We start from the raw sequence: 19,208 nt of genomic DNA on the forward strand, positions 1-19,208 counted from the left end.
GAGCTGTATATCTTTATTTTTTAGTATTTTAGGTAAGATTATGTTCATATAACTAAATTGAGATACCCCCTGGTAGTTTGCAGTGGCCCCCTAGAGGTTGAAAATCACTGATGTAGAGAAAGGGCCAAATTTACAGGACAAATTACAGTCAAAAAGCGAATCCAAAAAAAAACCCCACATGGGAGTGGAAATTTCTGCACATGATTTTGCTTCTGAAAGGGAAACTACAAATGCATATGCAATAAGGTCAGCTGCAAAAATAACTCTGCCCACACCTTTTCACCACTAATTTTGCACTGCATGTCTTTAGGAAATCTTGACAGTAGTTTTTTAATGCCAAAAGAGGGTTTGTGCTAGCGTAAGCTGTTAGTAAATCTGGCTCTAAATGTGTATCCCCATGTGTTATTTTGTGCTCTAGGTACTGGGTCTCGTGTGGTGACCAATGTCCAACCTGCGGTGTACCAGCCACACGGTGTGCCTGAACATCCTGTGGAGGGATCCTGTCTGACAGACGCAGGTGTTTCCTACGCCCTGGGAATGCGGTGGATGAAGACCCAAGGCAGCAAACAGATGATGTGTACGTGCTTGGGGAATGGCGTCAGCTGTGAAGAGTCAGGTTAGTGTCTTTATTCATCAGGTTTGTCTGCTGTTTTATGTGATTGAATCTGCCATTTAGATGTGCTTGGATCTCTTTTTTTACATTCTCTTTTTTAATGCGTGCGCATAGAGAGCCAGTCCCAGGTGTATGGTGGGAGCTCAGATGGCCAGCCATGCGTGTTCCCTTTTGTGTTCATGGGGAAAACATTCTACTCCTGCACGTCCGAGGGACGCGGTGAGGGGCAGCTCTGGTGCAGCACCTCATCTGACTTTGAGAAGGACAACAAGTACTCTTACTGTACCAGCAAACATGGTGAGTTTATATACACTACCGCTAATTTGGTGCTCAAGAAATATTGCTATTATTATCAATGTTGAAAACCTTTTATTCGAAAAATTAAATTAAATTAATTTACTGTCACTTTTGATTCATTTAATGCATATTTGCTGAATTAAAGCATTCGTTTCTTTAAAAAAAAAGAAAGAAGAGCAGGGTACTTAACCCAATCTTTTGGGGGGATTTTCCTTGTCATACATTTTTTGGAAGTCAAAACTTTTCCTTGAAACTGCTGCTGTTTATCACTGGTAAATATCTTCATTTTCAGTTATGGTCACAACCAGAGGAGGAAACTCCAATGGTGCACTCTGTCAGTTCCCGTTCCTCTACAACGGCCGTAACTACACTGACTGCACCGCTGACGGCAGGAGAGATAGCATGAAATGGTGCGGCACAACTTATAACTATGACCGAGAGCAACGGTTTGGCTTCTGTCCCATGGCAGGTAAGTGCCAGTTTTACACTAGCAATAAATGTTGGAGCCAGAGAGAGAGTAGAGCGAGAGAGTAACGGGCTAGGACTTGACTTGAGCTTGGCACATAAGAAGATGGAGAACTATAATGTTATGAAAGCACTTTAGTCCTGTAACTATCCTGGGCTGCGTTTCTCAAAAGCATCGTGAACTAAGTTGATCGTAGAGACCATTGGTGGAATTTAGGCTTACGAAGCTTTTGGGAAACACAGCCCTGGATCTTAACAACGTGCCTTGGGCAAATCATTTTATCTTAAACTTCTTATATATTGAGAAACGTTGCAGTTCATGTCCCATGCCTTTCCTTACTTGAGGCATATCAGACTGAATATATAAAATAAGTGTCATTACATGCGTCTCACAGCTTTTTCAATTACCTTGTGGTCTGTGTTGGAGGAGATCTGGTAACAGTTAAGATGAGAATGTTAACTACGTGGAATAAAAGATCACTCAGCACCCATTCAGCCATATTTACATAAACACCTCCTTCTGACTGAGCTTTGATGGGTGTCTCTGTCACCAAGGTGCCAGTTAGAGCCAAGCGAACCGTGGGGAGTTTATTGATAGGGGTGGGATTCAGTGATCTGACATAGATTGAAACCAGAGCTGCTCTTTGTGTTTCTCTGTAGTGTTTGTTTTGTAGGGGGCAGGGATTTCTGTCTCAACACAGGATCCATTGTCATGCATTAACTGTTATTTTTTCTTCAGTGTAATATATGACTTACTTTACTGAATGTGCAAAATGTGGAAAAGAACTTTCAATACTTGTATTTTGGAAGCTGCAGCCATTGTTTAAGCACGCATTTCTGTCCGTCTATGATAGCCGTGGCCCTCAGCTGTGTGGGGCTGCAGACGGAGGGAGGTTGGCTTTTTACCAGAGTCTGGCTGGCAGTGAAGGATATATATCTGGCTGCTCTTCAGGGCAGCTGTGTAGCCTCCTCCACTCTTAACCATGGAGATATTTCCTCACTCTCATCCTCATTTATTAATCAGACACACCATTCAACGATATCCCAGTTAAAACAACGAAGCTGTTTGTGAGGAACTGCCTTGAGCTTTATGGATCTATGGTCATTAGAATTGAGTTTTAGCTGTTTGACCCTAATTGACCCCCTAATTGCTTAAAAACTCATTCAATTAACTGGATTTGGTCTCTTCCTCAAGCTAAATGATTAACTTTGGTGTTTACTTAAAGGAACATGCTGACTTTTTGGGACTTTAGCTTATTCACCGTATCACCCAGAGTTAGATAAGTCCATACATACCATTCTCATCTCCGTAAGTGCCATAACTCTGTCTGACGCACACACCGCTAGCTTAGCTTAGCACAAAGACTGGAGGTAAACGGCTCCAGCTAGCCTACTGCTCAATAAGTGACAAAGTACTGCGTTCTTGCGTTCTGCCAGTGAACGACGCCTTGTGGTGCCATACCAGAGAGGCATGAAATCGCTGTCACGGACCTTTTCCTGGACCGTTCCCACCTGGTGGAATGACCTGCCAATCTCAATTCGTGCGGCCGAGTCTGTAGCCATTTTCAAAAAACGTCTAAAGACACATCTTTTCCAGCAACACCTGACCGATCGAGAATAGCACTTATCATTCTATTCATTGTCTGTCTGTCTAATTTATTTAAAAAAATAAAAAATAAAAAAAATTCTGTTTTGTGTTAGATAACTGAGACTTGTTACAGCACTTGCATATTGTTGATATTGTTGCCCTTGACTGCTCTAGCTGCTTCTATTGCTCTCATTTGTAAGTCGCTTTGGATAAAAGCGTCTGCTAAATGACTAAATGTAAAATGTAAATGTAGTTACATTGTGTACTAAGTCGTGACTGGCTTATGTACTCCCTCAAGTTCCCATTGGCCCGTTCACACCAAGGATAATAATTAAAACTCTAACAATACAGATATAGTTTTAAAAATCCTTCTTAATTTTAATCAGAATCCATCCTGCTTTAAAGAGCGCATGCATTTAAAATGGCAGATGACAAAACTGCAGCTGTGCTTAGAAGAAACAGAAAGTTATTGTGCATTGGTGTGGACGCAAATATAGTTATCTTTATTTATTTATTTTTTAAATCTTGTGAACAGGCCTTTAATGTTGTTCTTTGAAGGAGTTTGAGGGTTGTTCTTGTGAAAAGTCCTCAAGTGCTTCCAAAACAAAAAGATATATGTTCTTGTCTCATTGGCTGATCCGACTTACATTTTTTTTTCGAAGGACAGTTTAGGAGAATTTAAATCGGGAGGTTTGTGAATAATGTCAACAAGTGTATGATTACACATATTTCTGCTGTTTACTGATGCTAGTGTTGATCGGTTTCCACCAGCTCATGAGGAGGTGTGTACCACTGGCGAGGGTGTGATGCATCGTGTGGGAGATCAGTGGGACAGACGCCATGACGTTCTGGGTCACATGATGCGCTGTACGTGTGTGGGCAATGGCCGTGGAGAATGGAGCTGCATTGCCTACTCCCAAATCAAAGGTGAGCGTTTTCATCTCTCGTTTGAAAGCTCTGGGTTTATAGGATAAGTGATGAGATTGTAGGACATATGCATGTCTTTTCTTCTTTCAGACCAGTGCATTGTGGATAATTTGACCTACGAAGTAAATCAGACTTTCACCAAGCAGCATGAGGAAGGCTACATGATGAACTGCACCTGTTTCGGTCAAGGCCGTGGACGCTGGAAGTGTGACGCTATTGGTGAGCCAGCCACTTCTACGGTTTCATCAATTAGAACTGAAATGGGAAATTTGTCTTCATTTGCTTAAATGAACTTTTCTTGAAACAATTAGAGTGCCTCTTCCTCTAAATTGGAGCCTTAGGATTAGCAGTTTTAGCCTTGTTCCTTTAAATGACCGAGCTAATGATTGGATAATGACCGTCTTACTCCGATTTCTATTTCCAGATCAGTGCCAGGAGCCAGAGACTAGAGTGTTCTATCAGATTGGAGAGTCCTGGGACAAACTCATTCAAGGAATCCACTACAGATGTCACTGCTATGGAAATGGCATTGGAGAGTTGAGTTGCGAGCCTCAGCAGTCTTTCTCTGGTGAGTAAACAGCATCTTTTTGATAGTTTGTTTTATGGGGCACATGTTCCCTCACACACACACACACACACAGTATGTGGGTCACGCTGTGTACTGCTATAAGTAGTCTTGTGGGCATGGGTGGGGAGAAGTTTGGAAGTCAAAGGCTTCCAGATGTTTACTGAGAGCAAGTGTGCTGTTTGCCATTTCTCCCAGGTGTTTTATTGGAGTGGTGATTAGGGTTTGCTCTTCCTTGTGATCTTTTCTTTTAAAACGGACAAATGCCCGTCTTCTGGTGGCGTTTAAAATCAAGGATGTTGGTTTTAAGATTCCCTCATCCACACCTTGATTTGGGTGGGCCCATGCCTTGTGTTTGCCGTCTGTTCTTTTGAAGTTCTCTGGATGGACAAAGGCACACACCCAATCAACACAGCTGTCTCAATCACCTCCTGCGGCCCTTTTGGCACTGTTTGTTTGTCTTTAAGTTTCTTTCGTCCTGTGTTGGGAATTAGTTTGAATTTCAACCAAACCTGTTACTTTTTCTGCTTGCACAGCATCTGTAAAGTAATTCAGAGATTATGTAGTTTCCATCGTTAATAGTTTGCCTCAACTCTCCGAACTTTTGTAGAGGAAAACCAACTAGGGCTGGATGGAATGACGGTGGAAACGTGTTAACTGGTCATGTAAAAATATATCCAAGATTAAGAAGAAAACTATAGCATACTCTTCCAGTTTAGACAGCTTTGTAGATATTTTGACATGACATTTCGCCATGCCAGGCCTGTTGTGCATATATTGCCTATTTAATAATGACTTCAAATAATGGCTCATCCAGTTATATTTATATACTATTGTTTTTAGTCAATATAAAGCAATATTTGAGTCAATATAAAGTCTTATCAGTTGTTGGTTTGTTATGTGATCTATACACCACTGTTCAAATGTTTGGGGTCAGTAACATTTTTTTATGTTTGTCTCATGCTCTCCAAAGCTGCATTTATTTGATTGAAATATACAGCAAAAACAGTAATATTGTGAATTATTATTATTATTATTATTATTACAATTCAAAATAACATTTCTATTTTAGTATATTGTAAAATGTAATTTATTCCTGTGATTTCAAAGCTGAATTTGCAGCAGTCATTACCCGTCTTCAGCGTCACAGGATCCTTTCAAAATGTTTGGTGAATAGAAAGCTCAAAAGAACAGCATTTATTTGAAATAGAAATCTTTTGTAATATTGCACATGTCTTTACTGTCACTTTTTATCAATTTAATGCGTCCTTGCTGAGTGAAATTTTTAATTTCTTCCAAAATACTGACCCCAAACTTCTGAACGGTAGTGAATATCATATAATATGATATGAAATTACGTTTTTGTACCATTACTCTGTGATTATACAATTACTAAACAATTATTGTGGTCATATTGCCCATCACTAATGACCAGTACAGTATGTTGTTTATCTTAATCCATTCCATTTTGTCACAAAATATATTTGTTGTTAATTGTATGTATTTATTATACACAACCACAAAATTCCCCCACAAGGTCTGCATTAATAAAGTTTTCCCGCTTGTTGGGGTCAGAAGTGCTCCCTTTGCTTATTGAGTGGAAGCAACCCCAGAGCAATATCCTGCAGTAATGGCGTCCAGCTGTGAGAAGGCTGGGAACAGTGGGGGTGAGGCTGGTGCAGGCTGGCGGAACGTAATGCAGACTAAGTGAACTTTAAGTGCTGTACACAGACTACCCTCATGGCAGTAATTGGGAGAAATGGGGACCAGATTGAAATCAGAAGCAATTTCAGGATATTATATATGAGTTTTAAATACAGTGTTGATAAATTTTGTTGGTAAATAATAGAGATTTAGCACTTCAGCAAAGTTGCTGAGGGTTTCAGAATTGTTGCGATTTGTAAAAGCAGTTTGTCTGCTGGATTTGAAGTTTTGAAAGCATGAGACAGTGGTGGTGGTCCTCTCATCCTCATGTCTCAGTGCTGAAACTGTGGTAAGAATCTCACAAGCAAGTGCTACGTTTCCCATTTCAGCGTTTCCCAAAAGGAACAGAATGCACTAAAGCTAAAAACTTTTTTTTTTCTCTTTCCTAGAACACCATTTTTAGGCCAAACATCTTGGTTTGTTCTCAATATGCGAGTTGTGAAAACGCTGTTTAAATACTCTGTATTTGTTGTTTTGTAGTATTAGCATGATGAGCTACTAGCATGGTATTCTCTTAAGACATCTATTGCCTTATTGTAATTTACAAGTAAGAGTGATCTTGGCTGTAAATATTATTTTAATTCTGAATATTTTATACACCTTTACCAGGTGGTCATCGTCCAGTCCAGGTGATTATATCAGAATCTGGAAACCAGCCCAACTCCCACCCCATCCAATGGAACGCCCCGGCTTCTGCACACATCACACAGTACATACTCAAATGGAGACCGGTGAGTCTCTTTTGTGACGCTGTAAAACCTTAGTGGTAAACTTTACTGTTTGAGTCAATTTGAGCTCTAATTACATTAGATAGGTTATTTATCTAATACACACCTACCATTTTTTTATTAATTTTTTTTACAGAAAAACACCCTTATCCAATGGATGGAGGCCACTATTCCAGGCCATCTGAACTCTTACACCATCGCGGGACTGAAGCCAGGACTCATTTACGAGGGCCAACTCATCAGCGTCCTGCGTTTCGGACGTAGAGAAACCACTCGCTTTGATTTCTCCACCGTACAAGGCTCATGTAGGTTATTCAACCTAATGCTAATGCCTATGTGTCTCATATTCATATTAAACGTGCATGTGCATATATTTGTAAAACCACACAGTTTTCAAGCATAAATAATTATTCATCAGTCAGTTTGTGAATGGGCCTCACTGTATCCCAATGCTAATGTTCCCCTTTCCATATCTTCCCTAGTGGCTACCTCTGAGGGAGATACCACTCAGCCACCTCCGATGGTGGACACCTCTGAGTCTGTGACTGAGATCACTTCCAGCAGTTTCGTCATCTCTTGGGTGTCTGCGTCCGACACGGTGTCTGGATTCAGGGTGGAATATGAGCTGAGTGAGGAGGGGGGCCAGATAGGACAGCCCATGGTCTTGGGTCAGTATGTGCATCTCAAGTGTGGTGTCATTGGTTTAGTCAAATGAGACTAGTACAACTCATTTGTTCACAATTAATTTGTAGATGTTAAATATGTCAGTATTTGTAATGCTAACTTGATTATCCGTTTTCAGACCTTCCTCATACAGCTACATCTGTGAACATCAGTGAACTTCTCCCAGGAAGGAAGTACACTGTAAATGTGTATGAAGTAACAGGAGAAGGAGAACCTAACCTGATCCTTACCACTTCCCAGACTACAGGTGAACCTTTTCTCTCTGTGTATTTCTTGTTTTTTTTTCTCGTTCCCTCTTCCTTTCATCTTCCTTTCTAATATGATAAAATGTAACCTAATGGAAAAGCCATATATGAGGACTTTTTTTTTTTTTGAGCGTGTTGAAGAATATTAAGCAGGAAATAGTGTATGAATAGTGTCATTTCATTATCCAATCCTGTCCGATAAAAAGTGTGCTCTGATATTATTGGTTGTCCTAGAAACATGACCCCAAAAAACTTGCATAAGGCCCTGTTTACACCTGGCCAAACGGGATTTAAACTTTGTCAGCTGAATACCTAAGTTTAGTTTGAAGATGAAAAATGGTCAAGCACAATGTTCTCTCACCATTCTTTATTTCTAACATGCACTCACAGTGTTCGGTGTTACACCAGGTGTAAACGGGTGTCTTTGTGATCCGATAAAACAAAATGCATCTTAATACCAGGTGTAAACGGGGCCTAAAAAGCATAAAGGGGACCAAAAAAACCCCCTGTTAAATTCAATAATTTTCCTCAGATAAGATGTAGCCTTGTATGTATTTTATATTAATCATAATAAGTAAAAATGTAAGAATATGGCAAAATGTTTAATGTTTCAGCCAATTTCATTTGTTTACTCCTGATGCAGTAAAAAATATAATATAATATAATATAATAAAAACGATTAAATAAAGTCTAACTACTTATATCAAGTGTGTTTATGTGATAAATTTCACTGCTGTAAAAAGTAAACTTCTTGTTGACTTTCAACACTCACGGGCCACGATATCTTCCACTTACAAATACTACTTGCAGTATTTGACTTTATGATGAAGTGATCATTTTGGCTTATGCTTCCACAGCTCCTGATGCTCCTTCTGATCATGAAGTGGAGGATGTGGGGGAGACTGCCATTATTATCAGCTGGTCTAAACCTGTGGCTCCTATCACGGGTAAACACAGGCTGTCTTTAGTAAAACAAACCATTATGTGACCTATATATAAATTGTGCACAAAATACAGATGATAAAAAGTGTATATCTTATATATTTAGGTTACCGTGTGGTTTACACACCATCTGAAGAGGGCAGTGCTGGCAGCACTGAGCTAAACCTGCCTAACACTGCCACTTCAGTGACCCTGGGTGACCTTCGCCCTGGTCTGCTCTATAACATCAGCATCTACTCAGTGGAAGAGAGTCTGGAGAGTGAACCTATTTTTGTTCAGGTCACTACTGCTGGAGAACCACTGGCAGGTATGAAATCACTACATGGGTGAAACTTGAAAAGTATGGGGGGGGGGGAATTACATTTTACATAAAAAAGGATGAAGCCTATTTTTATGACCATTAAAGGGTTAGTTCACCCAAAAATTAAATAAGCCCATGATTTACTAGGTGTATATGACATTCTTCTTTCAGATGAATACAATTGGAGTTATATAAAAAAATGTCCTGGCTCTTCCAAGCTTTATAATGGCAGTGAATGGCTGTTTCTGTTTTGAAGTCGAAATAATAAATGCCTTATGAAGTGAAGCGATGCATTTGTGTGAGAAAAATATGAATATTTAAAACTTTAATCTCTAACTTCCGCTAACTGGTGTTCCAGCGTATGGTGCAGGCGTAGCGTAAGTTCTGGTGACAAACACGGAAGCGCGGAGGATAGAGCAAAAGAAAACTTGGTTTGCGAGAACTAGCATATTCTCACCGGAGCATCCTACTTCATATGCTAGAACGCCAGTCTCTCATGAACGCACATACGACAGTTATATATGTATCATATACATATATGTTCCTAAAATAGGCTCCTATTTTATTAAAATAATATTATTTTATATTTATTTTGGATTTGGGATGATTTATGACCTAGACCAGGTTTTATGAGATTCACCCACATTTTTAAAGAAGAGATGTGTTACTTGACCTCATATGTGTGTCAGGATACATCTGAAGATAATAACTACTGTTTAACAAATGGTCTGATCTTTGCGGTGCAATGGAAACATAGCATGATGTCATCAAGCCATAAATGTCTTTTATTGTTTTCTTATGGGTAGATTTAAGTGTTTTGTCTGGCAGCCCAAAGATAAGATCACATTTGAGTTGAGTCAGCAAGTCGCCATCCAAACGCCTGTGAATCCTTATAGGGTAATATGTCGAAAGAGTGTGGATCTTGATTTTATGGGGACTGGCTGGGAGAAAATTTCAGAGATCTGACTGTTTCATACTGATCTGGTAAATCAGCAAACATTGCAACTTTACAAAACTGTCTGGGTCTCAATGAGAACATTTTATCTGATATTTACTCACATTGGCTTCGAAATGCTACAAAACTGGTTTGACAGTTAGGCTTTACATGTAATGAGGTTTTTTGATGTCTGCTAAAATATTATGGCTGGTTCTAAAACAAACAGTCCTGAAAGCCTATTATTCTTTTCCCTGTCAGGCCGTCTGGTCTGTCGGTAGGGTGTCTGAATTCCTTTGCTCAGATGGGCTGGTTTAACAGAATGGTAAACACTTGGATTGCCGTGTCTGAATGAGAGGGTACGATAAAGTTAAGCCCTTCAAAGGAAGGTCAGAATCAGTTTTGTGACTCAAAAGGAAGAAAGGGTCATGGTTATGTTTTGTTAAGGAGCAAACTTTTATTTCTTGAAAGTATTAGGATAGCATGAAACTTTGTGCATGTTAGTCCAAAGTCTGAATGAAGAAAAAATGGTTTTCTACCCACAGAGGAAATTCCCTCTCCAACCGATCTGCAGTTCTTTGAGGTGTCTGACTCTAAGATCACAATCACTTGGACCGGTCCATCCACTGAGGTGTCTGGGTACCGTGTGTCTGTGGGTGAGGTGGGTCCAGATGGATTGATCGAGAGAGACCTCCCGCTCCCGGTGACACAGAACGCCTATGCTGAGATCACACACCTCCACCCTGGTACCCTCTATCGGTTCTTCATCTTTGCTCTCAAATCAGGGAAAGAGAGCGAGCCGCTGATCGGAGAGCAAGCTACAAGTGAGAAAAGATCATTTCTACAATCAATCAACCAATCAGTTTTCTAAATCAATATTTTATGTTGGTCAGTAAAAAATATCTAAATATACTTACATATAATGTAAAGTTATATAATAATTATTTTTAACTCTCTTTAGACATTCTGTTGACTATAAGTAATGTTGCACCTACATGCCAACTAACTCTCATTAGAGTCTTAATATCTGCTTTCACATTTTGATGATCCCCCAACAGACATTATACTGACTATAAATAACTTTGCAACTATGTGTCAACTTATTCTACTAACCCTAAGTTCTACCCCTAAAGGTGATGATACACTGGGCAATTTTTTGAGCAATGTTGCTGGCAACCATGTGAGACACAGGGCCCACGACCGGTCTAAAGTATCCAGAAAGAAATTTGTTGCCCATTTTCAATGGGAAAGTGCCCAAGCAACATTGCCCAAAAAGTTGCCCCTAGTATAATCACCTTAACAGTCTACTCACCTAATACTCTAATGAGAGTTAGTTGACATGTAGGTGCAACGTTATTTATTGTCAACAGTATCTAAAGGGGAGCATCAAAATAAAGTGTAACCATTTTTGGCACTATGATGCATACTAAACCTGTGCATCTTTCTCTTCACAGAGCCTGACCAACCCACCGATATTAATTTCACTAACATTAGTGAAGACAGTGCTGTAATGATCTGGTCGGCTCCTAGGGCTCAAATCACAGGTTACAGACTTTTCCTGACTGTTGAGGGTTCAAACCCCAAACAGCTGCGTATTCCCGCTCGCTTGTCAATGTACACCCTCCTGAACTTGCAGCCTGATACGGAGTACACTGCCACTCTGCATGCAGAAAGAGGCAATGTGCTTAGTGAGGGGTCCCTCGCCACCTTCGCCACAAGTGAGTTTTTTTGTTAAACTTCCAAATACATTCACAAATTGTAAAATTAACCACAAGTGCTAAAGAAATAGTCCTGTATCTGGCCTTTAGTTCAGCCGATGGGAAATGCTCCTAACTTCAGCACTGATGTCACAGACACTTCCATCGTTGTCTCCTGGACCCCTGTGCCTAAAATTGGATACAAGGTACTATTGAAACATACCAGAGACACTGAAGCACAGCTATAGGCCTTTACTTTTTGCTTTCTCACATTCTGACCTATTTTGTCCACTCAATTCCCAATGTTTATGCTCTAATTTTGCTCTGCAGTTGACAGTGAGGCCTAGCCAAGGTGGAGAAGCCCCTAGGGAGGAGATCTCAGAGTCTGGTAGTGTCCTCATCTCAGGCCTAACCCCTGGAGTTCAGTACACCTACAGCGTCCAGCCGGTCATCAATGGTCATGAGCATGGCAACCCCATCACTCGACGGGTGGTCACTCGTAAGTGCATTTTTCTGTCCTTATTATATTGAGCTCATTAAAGATGTGGGAGTGTGAGAGAGAAGTTTCTCACGCTGTTTGGTGGAGCTGTGCAGCTGTCTTATGGCTATCTTTCTCTCTAGCTCTTTCTCCACCCACGGATCTGAACCTGGAGACCAACCCGAACACCGGAGAGCTGACGGTTCAGTGGAACGATGCTAAAATCCCAGGTTAGTATCAAGATCTTCCTCATAATAGAACAAATGCTTTTTTTTAATGTTTATTCAAATTTAAACACAAATGTTCTTACTGACACGTGTCCTATGGGTGTCAGCTGTCGCTTCACTTCCATTCATAAATCCTCTCCCATGGCCTCATTGGATCGTAAAGTGTCCATTGAATGCACACTTCAGAATCTTGACGGAAGTAGTGGGTCGTCCGTGTACTTTTTGCCTACTGCTGAAACCCTATTGCAAGGATTTTCAATCATGAATATTCTGCCCTAAAAGTGATTGGACAGACCAAATCGTACGTGGGAAAGACTTAAAACTTTGAGGGATGGTAGTACACACTCCATCTATAACATCACCAAGGCTCGCAGCAATTGGCCTGACAGTGGCGCTACAACAATCAAAAGTACAAAATCGCTCATAACTCCTAAACTGTTTGTTGCAGACTCAATATCATCGGAATCCTTGGCTCAAGTCGAACAAAACACGCTGGCGAAATTTTGGGGTATTTGGATGGCAAACTAGTCCTAGTTTTTTTTTGCCTGATCTGACCCAAACCAGTGCAGAAAGAATCTCTGAAATTTCAATCATTATTGACAGACTCCAATTCGACACCAAAACGTTTGGAGTGGGCGTGGCTGGGTTTACTTAAATGGCTATAGATCTTGAACGAAATGAGACCATTTCACCTAACTCGGTACACCTATTTAGGGGCTCAGTCTGTGGTCACATGAAAAAGGACATAGCGACTGGTCTTTTGGTGGCACTGTAAAATGAAAAAAATAATAAAATAAACATGCCCTGCAATAGTCAGTCCAGTTGACTTGAAAATTGGCCTTAGAGGTCTGTGAGAAATTTTTCAAGTGCGTAAATGATTCTATATCACACGTTTTTTCACACATGCAAAAGATATTCATACCATATGATACAACTCCTTATTCGTAACAACTTCACCTTCTAGGACCACTGCTGTCAATCAAATAGTTCATTAAACATTGGCGATTTTGAATACTATGGGCCCTATTTTAACGATCTGAAACGCAAGTGTCAAAGCGTGAAGCGCAAGTAACTTTGTGGGCGGGTCTCGGCGCTGTTGCTATTTTCCCGGCGGGATAAATGGCTCTTGCGCCCGGCGCAAATCTAAAATGGGTTGGTCTGAAGTAGCTTCATTATTCATAGGTGTGGTTTGGGCGTAACGTGAATAAACCAATCCGAGCGTCATCCAACATTCCCTTTAAAAGCAGGTGCGCAAGTTCCATTATGGATTGCTATTATTATGGCGTATTTACCAGGCGCACGCCAGGAGCGGTTCACAGCCGAGGAGACTGATGTTCTTGTAAGAGCAGTGAAAGACAGAGAAGGGAAGTTGTAATGTTGTACATTATGGTAAAGGTGATTTCACAGTCTTTTTTTTTTTCAGTCTTTCAGTTTTTTCAGTTTTTCAGTCGATTTTTTTTCCTGGTTCTTGACGGACAAACCAATTTGTCAGATGTCCTTATATACATATATGTCTTGCCACTATTGGGCAAACAGGTCTTATCCTTAATTATTACAATTAGCCTGAATCATTTGTAAGCTAGATTTATGCCTATTTTTTCACATCTTCGTGGCACACCACAATGATTTCCGTCATCTCATGTGTTAATATTTTTTTAGTGTAACAATTTATGATTTGCAAAAATAACTGTTGCATCTGTGTAGATTACATGAGCAAAGTGTATGCGCGTTGTGCACGCTATACATTATGGTCAAGCATGCGCCCTTAAAATAGCATAATGAACAACGCGCAACGCGCCACTGACTTTAGACTAGGTTTTTTCTGGTCAGTGGCGCAATTGTTTAATGGAACAGCAAAATAGCACCAGGGATTGTTTGCGCCGGAACACGCCTCCTTTTTTGCGCTGAACCGCCCAGGGAGCGCAAGTGCATTCACTAGTTTAGCGACGTGCTTCTGTGGAGGGAAAAGCGCGCTTTGCGCGGGTGCAAAATAGGAATGACACATGCGTCGGTGTACAAAGTCAATTGCGCTGGGTGCAAGATAGGGCCCTATGTATTCGGACATACTACTCTGTACTGTTTTTCACATACTATATAGAAGGGAAGGATTCTATTTCGGACGCAGCCACAGCATTCCAGTAATTACAAACAGCTTGAAAAGTCATGGAAATAAATACTCTCAAATGAGCTCATGTGCAAATGTACTGCTTGGTCTTAACTTGGCAACACTTTGTTCTGTTTCCGCAGACATCACGGGATACAAAGTGACCTGCACCCCCACCAACGGACAGCAAGGGAACTCTTTGGAGGAGTTTGTGAAGGCTGGACAGAACTCGTGCACATTAGAGAACCTGAGCCCAGGAGTGGAGTACAATATCAGCGTGTTTACTGTGAAGGATGAAATGGAGAGCATTCCTGTCTCCACCACTGTGACTCCGGGTAGGTATAAGAGCTTTTTGAGAGACAAATCGCCCTTTACCTCAAAAATTTTGCATCAATAACTTTGCTTAAAGCATGTGTATTGTAATCAGCACAGTACTTGCTTTTAATGCCTATTGAGACATTAAATACAGAGAACATGCAGATTAATAAATACACATTGCTTTCTCAGTAATTACCAAAAAAAATGTGAAGCAACAATAAAATCAGCACATGTTTCTGTTGTCAGTGTTAATCCTAATCAGTCAATTTTGGCAAACAGAACATACGTGCTAAATTTTGTCTCACATTTTTGGTCCCTATTTTAATTAAAAATGACATTAGAACTCTGAAATTATACTCTCAACGCTCCTCTCCATGGTTCAGTATTCACAACATGAACCATGAAGGATCTGTTTCTGGGCAGATGACTTACCTCTGCCACTCTTTGTTGTGTCTCTGTCTGTGTTGGGCCTCTGGCACCTTCTCTCCTCTCCAGATGTGCCCAAAATAACTGACCTTAACTTCATCAACATCACTGACTCCACTATCGGCCTAAGCTGGAGTCCTCTTAACTCCACTGCCGTTACCGGCTACCGCATCACAGTGTTGGCTGCTGGGGACAGTGTCCCAATCTTTGTTGAATTTGTGGAGCCCACGACAGGCTTTTATACAGTGCACGGTCTGGAGCCCGGTATTGATTATGACATCACCGTCACCACAGTCACGCAAAACGGAGAGAGCGAACCTATCACCATCACCCAGCAAACGGGTAAGAGTGTGTGTGTGTGTAACTACTTGTAGGGACAAAATTGCTTAACAAAATGTCTCCAAGACATGAAAAAGAAGGCTTTTTTGGAGCCTTTATAGCCTTATGGCTCCATATAAGACTTTACTTTTTGGTAGAAAACTATTTTCTTTTTGATTATATTTATGTTATGCACCTGTGATGCAAAGCTGAATTTTCAGCACCCTTACTCCAGTCTTCATTGTCACATGATCCTTCAGAAATCAATCTAATATGCCGATTTGCTGTTCAAGATATTATCAATGTTGAAAACAGCTGATTAAAACTGAAAAATGTGATTTTAGTTTCAGGATTCTTTGTTGAATCCAAAGTTCAAAAGAACTGCATTTATTTAATATAAATATTTTGTAACTTTATAAATGACAGTTACTTATGTTTAATGCATCATTGGTGAATAAACATATGAACTTATTTCAACAAAATCTTACTGAATTTCTGAACCGTAGTGTATATTAAAGAATTGCATGTTATTTGAAAGTAAAAATACTTGCAAATAATTTTTTTTTTTTTGCTGCAAATAAATGTAGTGCCCCTTTAAAGTGAAGAAAAACCTGTGCATTTAATGACCTGTTGGCCCAAATTAATGTGCAGTAAATCTGTGTCTTAATACTTGTTGAAAATTCCTGCTCTTTGTTGCTACAATATTTCTTTATGTACATATGGCAGCCATATCCCTGTTTGAAAGCGGATTGAGGAAAGACTAGCAGCTGTGTCTTTCTTCAGCACGTTATCCTTCTTTCCTTCTTACTCTTACTCCCCTCCCTCTACCACACTTTCTATGTCTTTTGTCTCCCTCACTCTCTTTTTGCTGGAGAAAACTAATGTGTACCCACATGGCATCAGTATGTGTGACTTCTGCTTTTCACATAAACAGATTCTTGGTTTGACCTCTAAAGATGCTGCTCATTTTCTCATTCTGTCCTCCACCGGTTGCTTTTAATCAAGCTGTAAAACTAGAGATTCAATGAAAATAACTTAAATTTAAATGAAAATTAGAAATGTTTTCTTGGCAATTAACTGAAGTAAAATAATTACTGAAACTGAAATAAGCTAAATAAAAAAAGGCAAAGGAACATAAGAAAATTACTAAATCTTATACTAAAAGTAAAATAAAAAAATATTTTTTTTATTAAAATATAAAAATAGAAGTTATTTCAAAATATTAATTTATAGTATATAAATAATACTAAGAGCCCTCCAAAAATGGGACACTGGTAAAACATCTACAGGAATATAATGAAATATTTTCAATGTATGTTGCTTCCAAAACACAGCTGCTTTTAAATGAAAAATCTTGCACCTGCTTCCTGTCTCTGTTAGCTGTCCCTGCCCCATCTGGCCTGTCATTCGGAGAAGTGACTGCAGACAGTATGCTGGTGACTTGGAATGCCCCTCAGGTGCCCAAACCCTCTGATATCGAACGCTACATCATCCACTATCATCCAGTCGATGACGACGATGACACCATTGAGCGCACTGTGGAAGGAAGCGAAAATTTTGCCATTCTTAACCGTACGTGAATTACAGCAGAATTGATTTATATTTGTTTGTGCAGCCCTGTCTTTAGTGTCTCTAATGAACCGCTGTTAGTAATGAGTCTCTCTGTGTGATTTTTAGATCTTGTACCCAACACTGAGTACCTGGTGAGTGTGATTTGTGTCTATGAGGAGAGAGAGAGCTCACCTGTGATTGGCACTCAGAGAACAGGTGAGTTTGTTGGCCGAATCTGTAGAATAATGATAATTTGTGCATTAATGCAGCCAATAGTTTCCGTAGTTATTACCCTTTTATTTCTGTGCGAGAACATGTCTAAAAATTGCACACACAAAAACTCTACTCATTTTGTCAACAAGTGGAGATCTCCATACAGAAATGTTATTTATAAATCAAATATTTAAAAGTTTGTAATATGTATATATAAGGATTCTCCTCAGGGTTCTCTAAATAAAATCCCCTGGAGGTCTGTGGCAAATTTTAAAGGACAAAAAATATTTTTAGGACTGTCAAAACGGTAAAATGTATTTGTTTTGATATAAACATTTGAATTGATAAAGGGATAAAGTTCTCTTCATATTAATTAATCATGTTTTAAGGTGACGTTGTTACAGTGTAATTACACAAATATGTAATGAATAATATTTATTAACCACATGTCATTTCTATAGGGTTAGTTATTACTATAGTAAGTACATGTAATGTGTAACTACATGTTAAAAGTGTTCTTTTTAATATTTTATTTATTTTTATGTAATGTCACAAACAGCACACATGGGATTTTAATCTGTGAAAATATGTTTACACCTTATTTTACAGTACGTGCACTTACATCCTTACGTCCTTACAGTGTACTTATCTAAGAAAGTACTGGGTAATATAAGGTAGCTACATGGGTTAATGTTAGGTTTAGGGGTGGGTTCAGGGTTAGTACCTAGTTATTACCCAGTTATTGTAATTACTATAATTAGTACATAGTATGTACATGGGGACCAGGACTGTAAAATAACGTGCTACAGAATATATAGCTTAGGAAGGGTTTCCCTAACAAGGGGATCATCATATTTCAAGCCCGTTTCATTGGTTGACTAAGTCGTGCTTTTTACTTCACAGTCCTTGATGCTCCTGTCGGCCTGCAGTTCTCTGATGTTGGCACCAGCTCCTTCACCGTACGCTGGCAGGCTCCTCAAGCTGTTATCTCAGGATACCGTTTCCGCTACCAAATGACCAGTGGGGGGCGTGCTAAGGAGGAGAGACTGCCCCCATCAAGAAGCCATTTCACCCTCACTGGCCTGACCCCGGAGACAGAGTACAGCATCAACGTCTATGCCGTCAGCGGATCCCGCGAGAGTCTGCCTTTAACTGGAACTCAGTCTACCAGTATGCTGCTACTTCTCTTCCTGTCTTTTGACGACTACTTATTGCTGCACACTTTTGATCTTATTAGTACTAATTGTTTCTCATCACTATTTCTCTAAGTCTCTGATGCCCCCACTGACCTGGAAGTTATCTCCTCAACACCAACCAGCATCACAGTTCGTTGGGACGCCCCCTCTGTCACTGTGAGGTACTACAGGATCACACACGGAGAGTCAGGTAGGTGATTGGATCCTGTTGCAATAATGTTGTCGAGCTTACGCCGCTTAAGGTCTGTTCACATCAACATTATTCGGTACAAAAAAATCTGTCCGATTTTTATGTGATCTGTCTGTTCAGACCAGTGTGTAAAAAAGGAGCAGACGGACTGAATTAAAATACTAATTCACTCACTATGAGTAAAAAAGCATAAATATCCTGGTTACTTTGGTACACAAATGCAAGTTTACATTTGTGACACCCGCTTTTCATGAAGACAAATAGTATTTACATGTTTTCAAAAAGCTGTTCAGAATTTTATATTCACTATGATGTTTATCAAATATACAGAGAAAAGAAACCCGGAGTTGTGACAAATCTGGTCCTCCCTCAAAATCGTGTCTCCCCCAAGCAATCCCATTAGCTCAAATAACTTTTAATGGATACTCTCTTTAGCGCCTGATTGCAATTCCTACAAAATCATGTTATGATGAATGTTGTTTGAACTATGTCAAAAT

At 39.8% G+C, this 19,208-nt stretch overlaps 1 protein-coding gene across 1 annotated transcript in view; it reads left to right on the plus strand.

Moving 5' to 3' along the window:
- fn1a (fibronectin 1a) overlaps positions 1-19,208 on the plus strand; it is a 34,840-nt gene that overhangs the window by 4,400 nt on the left and 11,232 nt on the right. Inside the window, exons 7-29 of the mRNA XM_079821950.1 lie at positions 419-616; positions 728-910; positions 1,203-1,379; positions 3,735-3,890; positions 3,981-4,109; positions 4,315-4,458; positions 6,769-6,890; positions 7,024-7,192; positions 7,370-7,555; positions 7,690-7,818; positions 8,674-8,763; positions 8,865-9,065; positions 10,539-10,817; positions 11,448-11,711; positions 11,802-11,896; positions 12,021-12,189; positions 12,312-12,398; positions 14,643-14,834; positions 15,313-15,585; positions 16,942-17,133; positions 17,239-17,328; positions 18,229-18,495; positions 18,595-18,711. Of these exons, the coding sequence (XP_079678076.1) occupies positions 419-616; positions 728-910; positions 1,203-1,379; positions 3,735-3,890; positions 3,981-4,109; positions 4,315-4,458; positions 6,769-6,890; positions 7,024-7,192; positions 7,370-7,555; positions 7,690-7,818; positions 8,674-8,763; positions 8,865-9,065; positions 10,539-10,817; positions 11,448-11,711; positions 11,802-11,896; positions 12,021-12,189; positions 12,312-12,398; positions 14,643-14,834; positions 15,313-15,585; positions 16,942-17,133; positions 17,239-17,328; positions 18,229-18,495; positions 18,595-18,711 (3,909 nt within the window). The remainder of the gene's footprint in view (positions 1-418; positions 617-727; positions 911-1,202; positions 1,380-3,734; positions 3,891-3,980; positions 4,110-4,314; positions 4,459-6,768; positions 6,891-7,023; positions 7,193-7,369; positions 7,556-7,689; positions 7,819-8,673; positions 8,764-8,864; positions 9,066-10,538; positions 10,818-11,447; positions 11,712-11,801; positions 11,897-12,020; positions 12,190-12,311; positions 12,399-14,642; positions 14,835-15,312; positions 15,586-16,941; positions 17,134-17,238; positions 17,329-18,228; positions 18,496-18,594; positions 18,712-19,208) is intronic.

The sequence above is a fragment of the Gobio gobio genome (genome assembly GCF_949357685.1).
Source record: "Gobio gobio genome assembly, chromosome: 7".
NCBI lineage: Eukaryota > Metazoa > Chordata > Actinopteri > Cypriniformes > Gobionidae > Gobio > Gobio gobio.